Consider the following 13,093-nt stretch of genomic DNA (forward strand, 5'->3'; position numbering starts at 1 on the left):
AAAGGAAAGTGATCAGGAACAGTCAGCATGGATTCACGAAGGGGAAGTCGTGCCTGACTAACCTAATTGCCTTCTATGATGAGATAACTGGCTCTGTGGATGAGGGGAAAGCAGTGGATGTGTTATTTCTTGACTTTAGCAAAGCTTTTGATACTGTCTCCCACAGTATTCTTGTCACCAAATTAAAGAAGTATGGGCTGGATGAATGGACTGTAAGGTGGATAGAAAGCTGGCTAGATCGTCGGGCTCAACGGGTAGTGATCAATGGCTCCATGTCTAGTTGGCAGCCGGTTTCAAGTGGAGTGCCCCAAGGGTCGGTCCTGGGGCCGGTTTTGTTTAATATCTTTATTAATGATCTGGAGGATGGTGTGGACTGCACTCTCAGCAAGTTTGCAGATGACACTAAACTAGGAGGCGTGGTAGATACACTAGAGGGTAGGGATCGGATACAGAGGGACCTAGACAAATTAGAGGATTGGGCAGAAAAAACCTGATGAGGTTCAACAAGGACAAGTGCAGAGTCCTGCACTTAGGACGGAAGAATCCCATGCACTGCTACAGACTAGGGACCGAATGGCTAGGTAGCAGTTCTGCTGAAAAGGACCTAGGGGTCACAGTGGACGAGAAGCTGGATATGAGTCAACAGTGTGCTCTTGTTGCCAAGAAGGCTAACGGCATTTTGGGCTGTATAAGTAGGGGCATTGCCAGCAGATCGAGGAACGTGATCGTTCCCCTTTATTCGACATTGGTGAGGCCTCATCTGGAATACTGTGTCCAGTTTTGGGCCCCACACTACAAGAAGGATGTGGAAAAATTGGAAAGAGTCCAGCGGAGGGCAACAAAAATGATTAGGGGTCTGGAGCACATGACTTACGAGGAGAGGCTGAGAGAACTGGGATTGTTTAGTCTCCAGAAGAGAAGAATGAGGGGGGATTTGATAGCAGCCTTCAACTACCTGAAGGGGGGTTCCAAAGAGGATGGAGCTCGGCTGTTCTCAGTGGTGGCAGATGACAGAACAAGGAGCAATGGTCTCAAGTTGCGGTGGGGGAGGTCCAGGTTGGATATCAGGAAAAACTATTTCACTAGGAGGGTGGTGAAACACTGGAATGCGTTATCTAGGGAGGTGGTGGAGTCTCCTTCCTTGGAGGTTTTTAAGGCCCGGCTTGACAAAGCCCTGGCTGGGATGATTTAGCTGGGAATTGGTCCTGCTTTGAGCAGGGGGTTGGACTAGATGACCTCTTGAGGTCCCTTCCAACTCTGATATTCTATGATTCTATGATTCTAAGACCCTGCCATTTTGGATGGAAAAAGATGAACAGGGGAAATTGGTGTGCATACTCTGTATGCTTTAGAGCTCTAGCAATTCCCATTTATGCCACAACCTTTCCAAGAGAGTGCCAACGTTTGGAACAAATGATAGGAAAACTATTTCCCAGGGACGGTGGAAAGAAGAATTTACCTTGGGCAGAAAGGTTTCTGGAGCGGTGAGACATTTTCTCATGACAACAGCAGTTTGGCTCTTGTATAGATAATTGAACTAATTTCAAAACCTGTCTTTTGGAGGTAATGGCAACTAAAAAGGCTGCCAAAGGCTTGTCTAATCTATCAATCTGATTAATTTTGACATGTGATACTCAGTTGGGGAGTCTGATATGCCTGTCTCACCATTATCCTGTTATGATGTTTGGTTTTAGGACCCCCATCAAATATCCTGGATGAACTCTAGTGCAGCTGAGGTCACCAGAACTTTCTGATTATTTTAATTATTTACTAGTATTATGGTAACATCTAGATGCCAGAACCCCACTGTGCACAACCATTTAAGGGTATAATCCCATAACTGCTGATGTCAATAGAAAAACTCCCATTGACTTAAATGGTATCTCAAAAGAGCATTCCTTGCTTTGGCTTATGTAATAGCAGTGTCACCAACTCTTATTGTTAAACTATAGTACTGTGTAATTAGTACTTGGCAGGTAAGGAAGGAAAAAAAAAACCTCATCATTATTTAAAACAGTGGTCACCAACCGGTCGATTGTGATCGACTAGTCGATCCTGAAGGATCTCCCAGTCCATCACGATATCTGGCTGCGCAGTGGGGCTGCCACTAAGACAGGCTCCTGGCCTGCCTCGGCCCCATGCCACTCCCAGAAGCAGTCAGCACGGCCCCGCGGGGGGGAGGGGAGGAGAGGCAGGGGTCTCCCTCCGCACCTCAGCACACTGCTCCTACCTCTAAGCACCACCCCCACAGCTCCCATTGGCCGGGAATGGGAAGTAGTGGCGAATGGGAGCTGTGGGGGTGGTGCTTGAGAGAGGGGCAGCGCACGGATCCATGTACTGCCTGCCCACTCCCAGGGGCCGCAGGGGCGCGTTGGCACTTTCCAGGAGTGGTGTGGGGCCAAGGTAGGCAGGGAGCCTGCCTTAGTGGCAGCCACGCTGCACCACTGACTGGGAGCCGCTGGAATAAGTGCTGCCCGGCAAGAGGCCACACCCCAACCCCCAGCCCTGAACCCTCTCCCAGAGCCAGCATCCCGAACCCCCTCCTGCACCCTGAATCCCGTCCTGCACCCCAGCCCTGAGCCCTTCCCAGAGCCAGCACCCCATAAGCCTTCCTGTACCCCAATCCCCAGCCCTGAGCCCTTCCCAGAGCCAGCACCCCAAACCACCTCCTGCACCCCAAGCCCAGCCCTGAGCCCCCTCCCAGAGCCAGAACCCCAAATCAATTCTGTGCCCCCTCCTGGAGCCAGCACCCCATGCCCCCTTCTGCACCCCAAGCCCCAGCCCTGACCCCCTCCCAGAACCAGCACCCATACCCTCTCATGCACCCAACCTCCTGCCCCAGCCCTGATCCCACTCCCAGAGCCAGCACCCTGTACCCCCTCCTGCACCCCAACACTGCCCCACTCCGGAGCCCCCTCCTGCACCCAAACTCCCTCCCAGAGCTTGTACCCCTCACCCCCTCCTGCACCCCAACCCCCTGCCCAGGCTCAGCCCAGAGCCCCCTACCATACTACAAACCCCTCGGCCCCAACCCAGAGCCCGCACCCCATCCGAAACCCCAAACCCTTACCCTAGCCCAGTGAAAGTGAGTGAGGGTGGGGGAGAGCGAGTGACAGAGAAAGGGGGGGATGGAGTGAGTGGGGCGGGGCTTTGGGGAAGGGGCAGGGCCTCAGGGAAGGGGCAGAGTAGATCCTGGGTTGTCCTTAAATTCAAAAAATGATCTTGGGTGTAAAAAGGTTGGAGACCACTGATTTAAAAAGTAAATGCACGTCTAAATTTAAAGTCTACACATATATCCTATGCTGCCTTGGGATCATAGATTTTTGGAACCTTTGCATTTTTATTATTAATTCTTCGTTACTGAAAATTCCATTTAAAATTACTTCATAGCCTACAATACAATAATGAAACCATGCCTGTGACTCAAGGCTGGCGAAACCAGTTCTAAGTTCCTGTAGTCCATCCTTCCAACGCTGCTGCTGCCGCAGTAGATCAATGTTCATGAGAACTACAACCTGTAAAAAAAAAGAAGTTTAAATGTGCTAAATATTGTACTATTTATTTGTCATCAGTGAAAATGGAAGAAAGCACGGTCCAGAAAATGTTATTTCAGTTTTATTATTAAAACATACCTTTTCAATGAAGTTAGTATGCCACTTCCTTAGTTTTCTGTTTTCAGTGGAAAGCCGTTCAGCAGCAGCTTGTAGTTTTTGAATATAAGCTTCTAATTCTTTAGGGTTATCCCATGTTATTTGTGTCTTTCCCCCAGAGCCAGCTTTCGAATGCTGGGGGAAAAAAGAAAAAAGAAAATATATTAAGGTTTAATGACAAATATAGAGCTAAATCATCAGTTTGCAATCTAGCCCATAGTAAGGGACAGCTTCAGAAGGAGATTGTGACTTTGAGTCAATCTCTCTCACTGTCTCCCTACAGCTCCAGGAAGGAGTATATTGTCGCAGCATATGCTCTGTAACACACCAGTGTAACTAAACTAGTGAGTGGCTTAAGGGGGGAGGAATCAAGGCTCTGCCCACTCCCCAGCAGCCTGACAGAGATGGAGGACCTAGCCAATATGCACAGCCTGGAATGCCACAGAGATGCCACACATCCCCACTGCTCCCTTGCATCTTTGCTCAGAGTAAACCATGAACTGATCCACAACTACTTACTTCTCCAAATTTACACGTTCTCCATGAAATAGTAACTGTCCAAAAGTACATTGTAAAAAATTATATTTTCAGACAATCTGACTTGCAGTTTACGTGGATGATGTAGGCATTTTTGTAGTTTTTCTTGTTTTTTGGAACATGTCTTGCTAAGGTTATATTTTAAAAATTATAGAAGGGCCACGTTTGCATGAGATTTTGAATACATTCCTGACTTAAGAGATGCAGCACATGATCTGCAGCCCAGGGAAGGGGGGCCATGATGGCTTTAAGCCACCTTTCTGCCCTCCAATCCTGGGCCATTTTGGGGGCTGGAGAGACCTCCAGTGCAACCTATAGCTAGTCCTGGAAGACTAAGTTACAGCAGCCTCCCCAGACTGCCTTATGAGCCACAGTGGCCTCCAATCTCCGCAACACTTCATGCTGTGACCCCACCCCTGACATGTCCCTCCCGTCCCCAGCTTTGCCAGGGCTTGTGAGGGGTTCTCTGGAGGCAGCACTCCAGCTGCCTTCAACAGTGCTTGCACTGGGGAACCTTCCTTAATTAGATATGGGGCTCTTAGAGCCTCTTTGCAGCACTCAGGCCCTTTTCACAGCATAAAGGGGACCAAGCAGAACAGAGGATCATACCAGACTATACCTAGGAAACAGTGAAACTCATGACGTACAAAATGCATGTCAATGAATAAAGTAAATACACAGCAAAAATAGAGGAAAAAATTCTTCAGCCTTTCCCTTATAGTAATCTCAAGAGTTATCTGTACCAGTGCTATGTTAAATAAATTCAGAGAGTAGGGTAAAGTTTTAAAGTGATAATGTCCCTTTAAAGTAGGGAATGGGAAGGAAGAAAAGGAAAAAAAAATACATGAATGTCACCAATTTGGACACTTTCTAAAAATCTCTCTATATTTCAAACTCCTTAAAATAAGGTTCTAGTACGTCCTTTAAAAAAATGGTGAGCTTCTTCTTAATCAACTGTAAACCAACACCTTGTTCACAAAACAAAAATATTTAAGTCTTTGACCATTAACCCACAATAACAATAGTATCCATACGTGAAAAAACAAATGCACATAGAGAATTTTTAATTTTTCATCTAAAATTATAAGCTGTTTATTTTCAAACAGTCCAAAATAGTCTCAGAAATAATAAACCTAAAGAGGGAGAGAATTCCAAAAGCCACATTTTTTGATGATCTACGTTTTTAGAGACATAAGAGCTAAACTATTCCTTTTAATTAATTTCATTTAAAGAATAAATAACACATATATATATCATATGTACTAAATAGACAAAAACTGTTAAAGAAGAAAGGGGTTGCATTCTGCAATACTCCACAGAAGGTACAGGCTCACGTATCTCTCTATTCTCAAAAACAGCAAAAGGTTGAAAGGACATGCACTGTTGAGATGAGTTCCTGTCTGCATCCTATAAAACTTGCCCATACCGGTATTGCCCTGGCCTCTTCTTTTGTCATTCAGTGTTGCACGCATTCTAAAACAATATGCATTTCCTCACCTTTTGGGGGCGAAGCCAGACTCTGAGGCACCTGCTCCCCTACTTGGTGTAAACTTTGCTTGTGCCAATCAGAAACGAACACAAACAGGTTTTGGGCCCCGTCCCCTATGACACTTCTATGATGTCATAGTTGGTACTTTATGGGCCTGCCTGCCATGTGCAGGCAGGGAGAGGAGAAAGAAAAACGAATCCTGTGTATCCTGTGTACACTCGTAACCGAGCCTGATCACCTCGAAGCCTCTCTCTCAGCTCACGTGTTTCAGAGTTTCTACGTTTGCTGGTCGTTATGCGTTGGTTTGTATTTGTTATTATTATTGTTATTACTAAATGCTGCATCTTTGTTTATAAATATTGTTAGTAGATATTTTAGTCATTGTGTGTTTTAAGTTTCATTAACTCTATTAGCTAATCAAATGCTGCTCCCTTACCCCTTGTAATTATCCCCAATAAAACTTTAAATTGATTAATTTTAGTTGTGTGTGTGTGTGTGTGTGTGTGTGTGTCTGCAGTTTGCATCGTGACCCATACTCTCCTTGCATCCCTTACCAATATAGTCTATTGCCACGTGCAGCCTGGTAAATAACAGGCCTGCATTTTCTTTCGCCCCTGCGTGCCCGTGGCAATCCACATGGCGTCACGAACAGGATGCAAGGGAGTTGGGCCATGCCCGTGGCACGCTGCAGACCGCGCAGATGATGAAACTGAACAGTTCCAACATTTGCACTTTCACCTTTTTACTAGCCAAAATTTGACTGATCCAAAAATAGAATGGATCTGTTCCCTTGGCTCAGGTAAAACTCTAAAAGGCTATACTGTACCATTGACCCTGGCAGATACGGGATGCCTCCTTCGGTGCCACCCGAGCTTTAGGTGTCAGCCAGCCGATTGTTCCCTACAGCCTCAGTGCACGGAGACTGTGGAGAACCTCAGTGCTGCAGATCCCTCTCAACTTTGGAGAGAGTGTAGCCGCATTGTTAGAAAATCTGGAGGTACCGTTTCCAAATTGATTCCCCCACCTCGGGTAATACCTGCTGATCCGGCACACAGATTATTATGCCAGATGATAAAAGAATTAGATTTAATTAAGAAAACCAAAAAATTGCGACCCGATGAATATAAATCTGAGGATGTTTCCACCGTCCTGTTTAGCATGATATGTAAGGCCCTCGATCTGTGCTCTGTCCTCCACGGGGGCACAATGTTTGCAGCTAAACAGGCAGCCCCAGGCTCTCCTAAAGATGATAATGAGGAGAAGACAAAAAAGGTAGAGCCCATCACTACCTCCCCCTCCCCAAGTCCCTCTCAGAAAATTTTGCCACCCCCATATGAAGCTCCTAAAACTCCTGTGGATCCAGCTCTGCCAACAGCCCCAGAATTTACTGAATCTGAAACTGTAGCAGAAGCTTTGCCTATTGCAATAACTAAAACTAAAATAGATGCACAAACAGGCAACACCACGCAGGTTACTGAACTGCGAACACGTACTAAGGCCGAATTTAAAGATTTTTTTAAAGGAAACGCAACGAAAAGCCAATGAGGCACCAATGGTTTGGGTCAGGCGGCTAGCCTTAGAACACGAAGCAGAATTAGTGGACTGTGAGGAGGCTGGCATCTTAGCCAAAACGGCCAATTGGGCACGAGGCTTCCCAGGTCATGCTTTATTAAATAATCGCATTTGGCCACTTACCACCCCGGCAGCTGCCATTTTAGCAATGCAAGGCAGTTTTAAAGGATTGTATATCCCCCCGGGAGCCTTAGTTACTTCACACGATTTAATATGGGCAATCGCAGGAACTTCCATAGCCCTGTGGGATCCACTACAAAACCCACTTAATTTAACTGTTCAACAGCAATTGGTGGCCAAACCCTTTATACATGTTACTGATCCCACCCAAATTCCTGTCTCAGCAGAGGCAGTTGATTTAGCATTAGAAGCTGCCCCTGGAGCTGACAGCGGTGCCATGCTGCACTTGCATGCGGCTGTTCGCAGATCCATCTTAACATTATTTGAAGTAGTTAGTAAAATTAAGTTGTCACTGCAGCCCCCGCCTGTTGTCCTCCCAGTTGATTCGCCACCAAAAGACCCTCCAAAGAGTCAGTTTAATCCCCAAAAATATCCTGAGCGAACTAAAGCTGAACGGGCACGATTTGGCTTCCTTCTTAACAAAGGAATCCCCAAAGAAGCCCTGCGTAAAATGTCAGACCAAGAGCAGCAAAATATAGCTGAACAGCTAGGCTGGAAAAATTGGGAGGACTATGTTAGGTCAAAAAACAAATAGAGGCCGGATGCTGCCTGGCCCAAATTAAAGATCCCACCGATGAACGCCCACGCCACCCTGTTAGTTAACGGTGACACCCCACCTCCTTTTTATTAGACACTGGAGCTCAAGTTAGCATTATTGAGCCCAACGTTCCCCACTGTCCTACTGGCTCCTTTATGTTTGTTCAAGGCCTCAATGCAGTACAAAAAAACCCGTGGTTTGGGTTAAAATTGTCCATGAAAAATACGTAAGAAAAATAAAAGCCTTGTTAGGATCAAAAAATCTGCTAGGTGTCTCAGATATTAAAAAATTTAAACTGCATAATCAAATTCTGCAAGCCCTCCCTATAACCGTAGGCGATCATTTCCCCTATACCCCCGAAGTAGTTAACTCCCAGCCATGGAAATTTTCCCCTATCCCCACAAAATCCGAAGGGCTTCCCCTTATTGAAGCTTTGCTCACTCAGCTTCTAGAAGAGAAAAAGATAGAAAGGGTTACTGCATCCACCTTTCTGTCCGCGGGTTGGGTTATTCCCAAGACCAGCGATCCCTCTAAATATCGCCTTGTCATTGATTATAGACAAGCTAACAGCCGTGTAAAGCCTATCACATTTTCCAGCTCTGTCACCATTCCAGAAATACAGCGGCAACTAAGCGATGCAAGTAATCAGTGGGCATGTACTCTTGATTTAAAAGATATGTTTTACCAAATCCCACTCCAGGACACACAAGGAATCTTAAATTTTGCTTTTAAGGGCGTCCAATATAAATGGAAAGTCTGCCCACAGGGGTTCTGTAATTCACCTGCACTTGCATCGTCCCGTCTCAATATCACATTACAAAAGGTAAAACCCCTACAGGATGTGTCCGTGTTAGCCTATGTAGATGATATTGTCATTTGTGGGCCCAATCCACAAGCAGTTCAAAGTACCACCCAAATGATAATACATGCATTAGAAGCAGATGGGTGGCAAATTAACAAAACAAAGAGCCACCTGCAGGCCAGCCAGCAATTCTCATTCTTGGGACTCCATTTCACTCCCACCACTCACACACAAGCCCCAGCCAGCGTATTAGACCCTTGGACAGAAGCCCCTCCAAAAAATAAATGAGAGCTTCAGCAGCTACTAGGTCTCCTTAATTATCACCGCCAATATATTCCGGCGCAATTAATTTCTAACCTAGAAATCCTACAAAGCTCTCTCTCTTCTAAACGCTCCCAAGAAGTGTGGAATGCATCAGCACAAAAAAGCTTAGAGAAGCTAGCTGGCTGGTTTGCCTCTAACCCCCCCCCCCTCGCCCGTTTTAATTCCCAAGAACCCCTCAACATTAATTTGTTTATCACAAAACACCATGTAGGGTTCACTGTATTGCAACATGGTAATGCCATTTACAATTGGGCCCATCGCCTGTCTGGACCCCAGTATAACTATGGTCTGGTGGGAAAAATGCTACTGGCTGCGTCCAGTGCTCGTCACTGGTCCCAAGTCCCTATCCCAGGTACCTTGTCTGGACCACGTGTTCATTTAATCCTGTGGCTTACAAGTACCCCTCCACCCGAGTTTCATGGCACTACTCGCACCTGGCAGCGTCTATGTTTCCAGGTTAAGGTAGCTTGGCAGGCATGGACCCTAACGCCCAGCGATAACATTTAGCCCCCCCATCTCACCAACCGTTATGCATTGAAGCAAAATATGATCCCTGGGTTGTGTCTGACGGGGGCACCTCACCATCCCCTAGGGCAGGAGTTCTTTGTTCCACATGTAATTACTTTAATGTGAAGTTACTGCCCCCCTCCTGCTCCACACAAGAATGCGAAGTGCAGGGCATTCTTTTAGCTGCCCAGCATGTTGCTAATGCCCACTCTGCCAACAAGCAAGCTGTTTTAGGTATCAATTCTCAATTTTGTTTAGATATTTTAATTGAGCAAGCCTCTCCCTCAGCTTTTGTTAAAATGTGGGACCAAATTTTTGCCCTAATTCGTAAATCCTCTCACCCTTGGTTTGTTACGCACTGTCCCTCTCATCGACCAGACTCTAACCCCCTGCATTCCAGTCTTGATCAAAGAATGAGAGAGGTCTCCCAAGTTCATATGGCAAATCCCGCCCCACAGGCCGACCCGCTGTTGCCTTGGCTCCACGAAGAATGGGGACACTTACTACCCACAAAATTGTACGGCCTGTTATCTGGCTTTTCTGACCAAAAGCCTGACGTTAGCCGCAGTCAGTGCAAGCTCATTGTTCAGTCCTGCTTGCAGTGTGTGCAGGTAAAAACTATGAATCGTCCCCGATATGAGCACTCTGCATACGCTGCAGAACACTTTGCCCCAGGTAGTACGTGGCAAATTGACTAAATAGGACCCCTGCCAGGTGCTCGTCGTTTTCCAAAAGTCTTAGTTACTGTCAATCTGGGGTCTCGGCAAACTTTTTGTGTCCCTCTTACTAAAACCAATGCTGCTTCTGTCGCTGTGGCTCTTAAGCAAACAGCAGCTGCCTGGGGCACTCCCACTGAAGTCCAAGCAAATGGTGGGCCACCCTTTACCAGCAAAAGCATTGAACAGCTCATTTTTGGATAGGGGGCTTCCCTTCACATCCATACTAAATATCATCCTCAAAGCAATGGTGTGGTGGAGCGAAAAATCGCAGTCCTTAAGACTATGCTGCGAACAGCAAACCCCAACCCTGATTTTAAAAACTGGAGCTCATTTTTACCGCAGGTAATTATCGCACTCAACAAAAGTTACTCTCGCTGGCCTCACATTTCACCTACACCTAAGCCGCCTTGGTCCCCCGTGTTTAACACCGGCCAACTAGTTTGGCTTACAGAACCCCAAGTCTCTGGCCATCGAGAACCTATAAAAGCCACCATTCTCTGGGCCGGCAAGTACCCTAACACCTACTTAGTGGCTACAAGTACCCCCAGTGACAAGCTAGTTCATCATAACTGGCTCAGCAAATGTAGTTCTTAATAAACTAACTAATGCCCCTGAGCAGGGCTCGTATTATTCTGTTTTACATGTTATGCTGCTCTCCCTCACAGCATCTTTGCCCACGGAGCCCTTAGGAGAAGGTGGACTACAAACCTGATTTGCCACCTACTGGGTGCAGGAGGTCAGCGGAAACCAGTCCCTGTCAGCGCTGAGTCCAGAAGATTGTCTTGTTTGCTCCACTCAGTTCTCACCTAAATATCCATTCCCCTTTCAATTTGTACCAATAGTTTATAATTTTTCTTCATTTAATATTTCTAGTGTGAATTGTTCTTCCCCCTATGTGCAGTGGGGCTGCTTCTAGTGTTTGGAATAATTGTTCTTCACAATTTAATTCTTATGTGTTTCCTGTTCTTAATGCTTCAGGTCAAAGTGATCATAGCTTTCCTTTAATTGAGAGTACTAGAGTTCCAGCATCTCATTGTTGCGTTTTTGTTGGTAATAGTTTAACCCCAGCCCCTACTTGGGTTGGTACTTACTCTAATTGTTCTATGTGGAGTTTCTCTTATGCTAATACCTCCCTAACTAAACCCACTCTTAATTTTACCTATCCCCCTCCCATTAATTGTTCTTATCATCTTAATTATAATATTTTTTTTGAACCTTCTATACTTCCATAACACATACGTATCTGTTTCATGCCCAGCATATGCATCATGCTGAGGCTGCATGTATCAATCGTGCATCCAGCTTTTATTCTGTAACCAACAATGGGTGGAGCCATACCACAGTTTCTTCCTTAAGATCCGGTCATTTTTGGATTTGCGGTAATGTTGCACTTGCTGTGCTTCCTCCCAATCCCCGGGGTATATGCACCATTGGCACCCTGTATCTACAGGGCGGAGGTATTTATACCTTGCCATCTAGCCACCGACACCATCGTAGTACCCACTCTTTTTGGACTCGTTTGCAAACAGCAGCTTCCTCCCTCGCCTCCTCTATTGTTAGTTTTAACCCTGTTGGTTATATGATGTTACGTGATCAAGTGCTGTTTCAATCCCTTGCTATTGAAATGCTTGCTAATACTACGGGCAAGGGCCTCTCCTTAATTAATCAGCAGTTAAATTCCCTTGTTCAGTATAGTATTCAAAATAGATTAATGATTCAGTATTTGTTACAATCTTCCTCATTTTGTATTAAACTTGCTGAAGTATATACCGACTTTGCTGATAAATGCTGCGTTTCTTTGCCTTCTATTTCTCTTAATTTGTCCTCAATTGTTAAAGACCTGCAAACATTGAGCTCTACTGTCCGAGAGTCACAAGAGTCCTTCCAGTTTTGGTCATGGCTCGATAGGATTTGTAGGGCGCAAGGCCAAGCCAATTTCCAATCCCTGTTTGTGTCCCTTCTAGTTGGGCTCGCTCTTCTCTGTCTCGGATGTGCCTTCATTAAAGCCTGCATTCACAAGTTTGTTGCCTCGGCCTACATCGCTTCCACCCCCGAAGCAAATCCCTTCGTAGGTTGGAACGAGGAGTCGGACTCGGAAGTTTAGGTTTTCGGCCTAACTATTTCGGCCAGGGCACGGGGGCATGTTGAGATGAGTTCCTGTCTGCATCCTGTAAAACTTGCCCATACCGGTATTGCCCTGGCCTCTTCTTTTGTCATTCAGTGTTCCACGCATTCTAAAACAATATGCATTTCCTCACCTTTTGGGGGCGAAGCCAGACTTTGAGGCACCTGCTCCCCTACTTGGTGTAAACTTTGCTTGTGCCAATCAGAAACGAACACAAACAGGTTTTGGGCCCCGTCCCCTATGACACTTCTATGATGTCATAGTTGGTACTTTATGGGCCTGCCTGCCATGTGCAGGCAGGGAGAGGAGAAAGAAAAACGAATCCTGTGTATCCTGTGTACACTCGTAACCGAGCCTGATCACCTCGAAGCCTCTCTCTCAGCTCACGTGTTTCAAACAGAGTTTCTACGTTTGCTGGTCATTATGCGTTGGTTTGTATTTGTTATTATTATTGTTATTACTAAATGCTGCATCTTTGTTTATAAATATTGTTAGTAGATATTTTAGTCATTGTGTGTTTTAAGTTTCATTAACTCTATTAGCTAATCAAACGCTGCTCCCTTACCCCTTGTAATTATCCCCAATAAAACTTTAAATTGATTAATTTTAGTTGTGTGTGTGTGTGTCTCTCTCTCTATTCTCAAAAACAG

At 45.7% G+C, this 13,093-nt stretch overlaps 1 protein-coding gene across 3 annotated transcripts in view; it reads right to left on the reverse strand.

The window, feature by feature from the left end:
- The window catches only part of DYNC2H1 (dynein cytoplasmic 2 heavy chain 1), a 418,528-nt gene that overhangs the window by 380,432 nt on the left and 25,003 nt on the right, over positions 1-13,093 (reverse strand). For all 3 annotated transcript variants that reach the window (XM_024099590.3, XM_024099589.3, XM_024099588.3), the window contains exons 14-15: positions 3,633-3,785; positions 3,417-3,515 (exon numbers count right to left, since the gene is read on the reverse strand). In XM_024099590.3, coding sequence (XP_023955358.2) covers positions 3,417-3,515; positions 3,633-3,785 — 252 coding nt within the window. The remainder of the gene's footprint in view (positions 1-3,416; positions 3,516-3,632; positions 3,786-13,093) is intronic.

Source organism: Chrysemys picta, chromosome 1 (genome assembly GCF_011386835.1).
Source record: "Chrysemys picta bellii isolate R12L10 chromosome 1, ASM1138683v2, whole genome shotgun sequence".
Taxonomy (NCBI): Eukaryota; Metazoa; Chordata; order Testudines; family Emydidae; genus Chrysemys; species Chrysemys picta.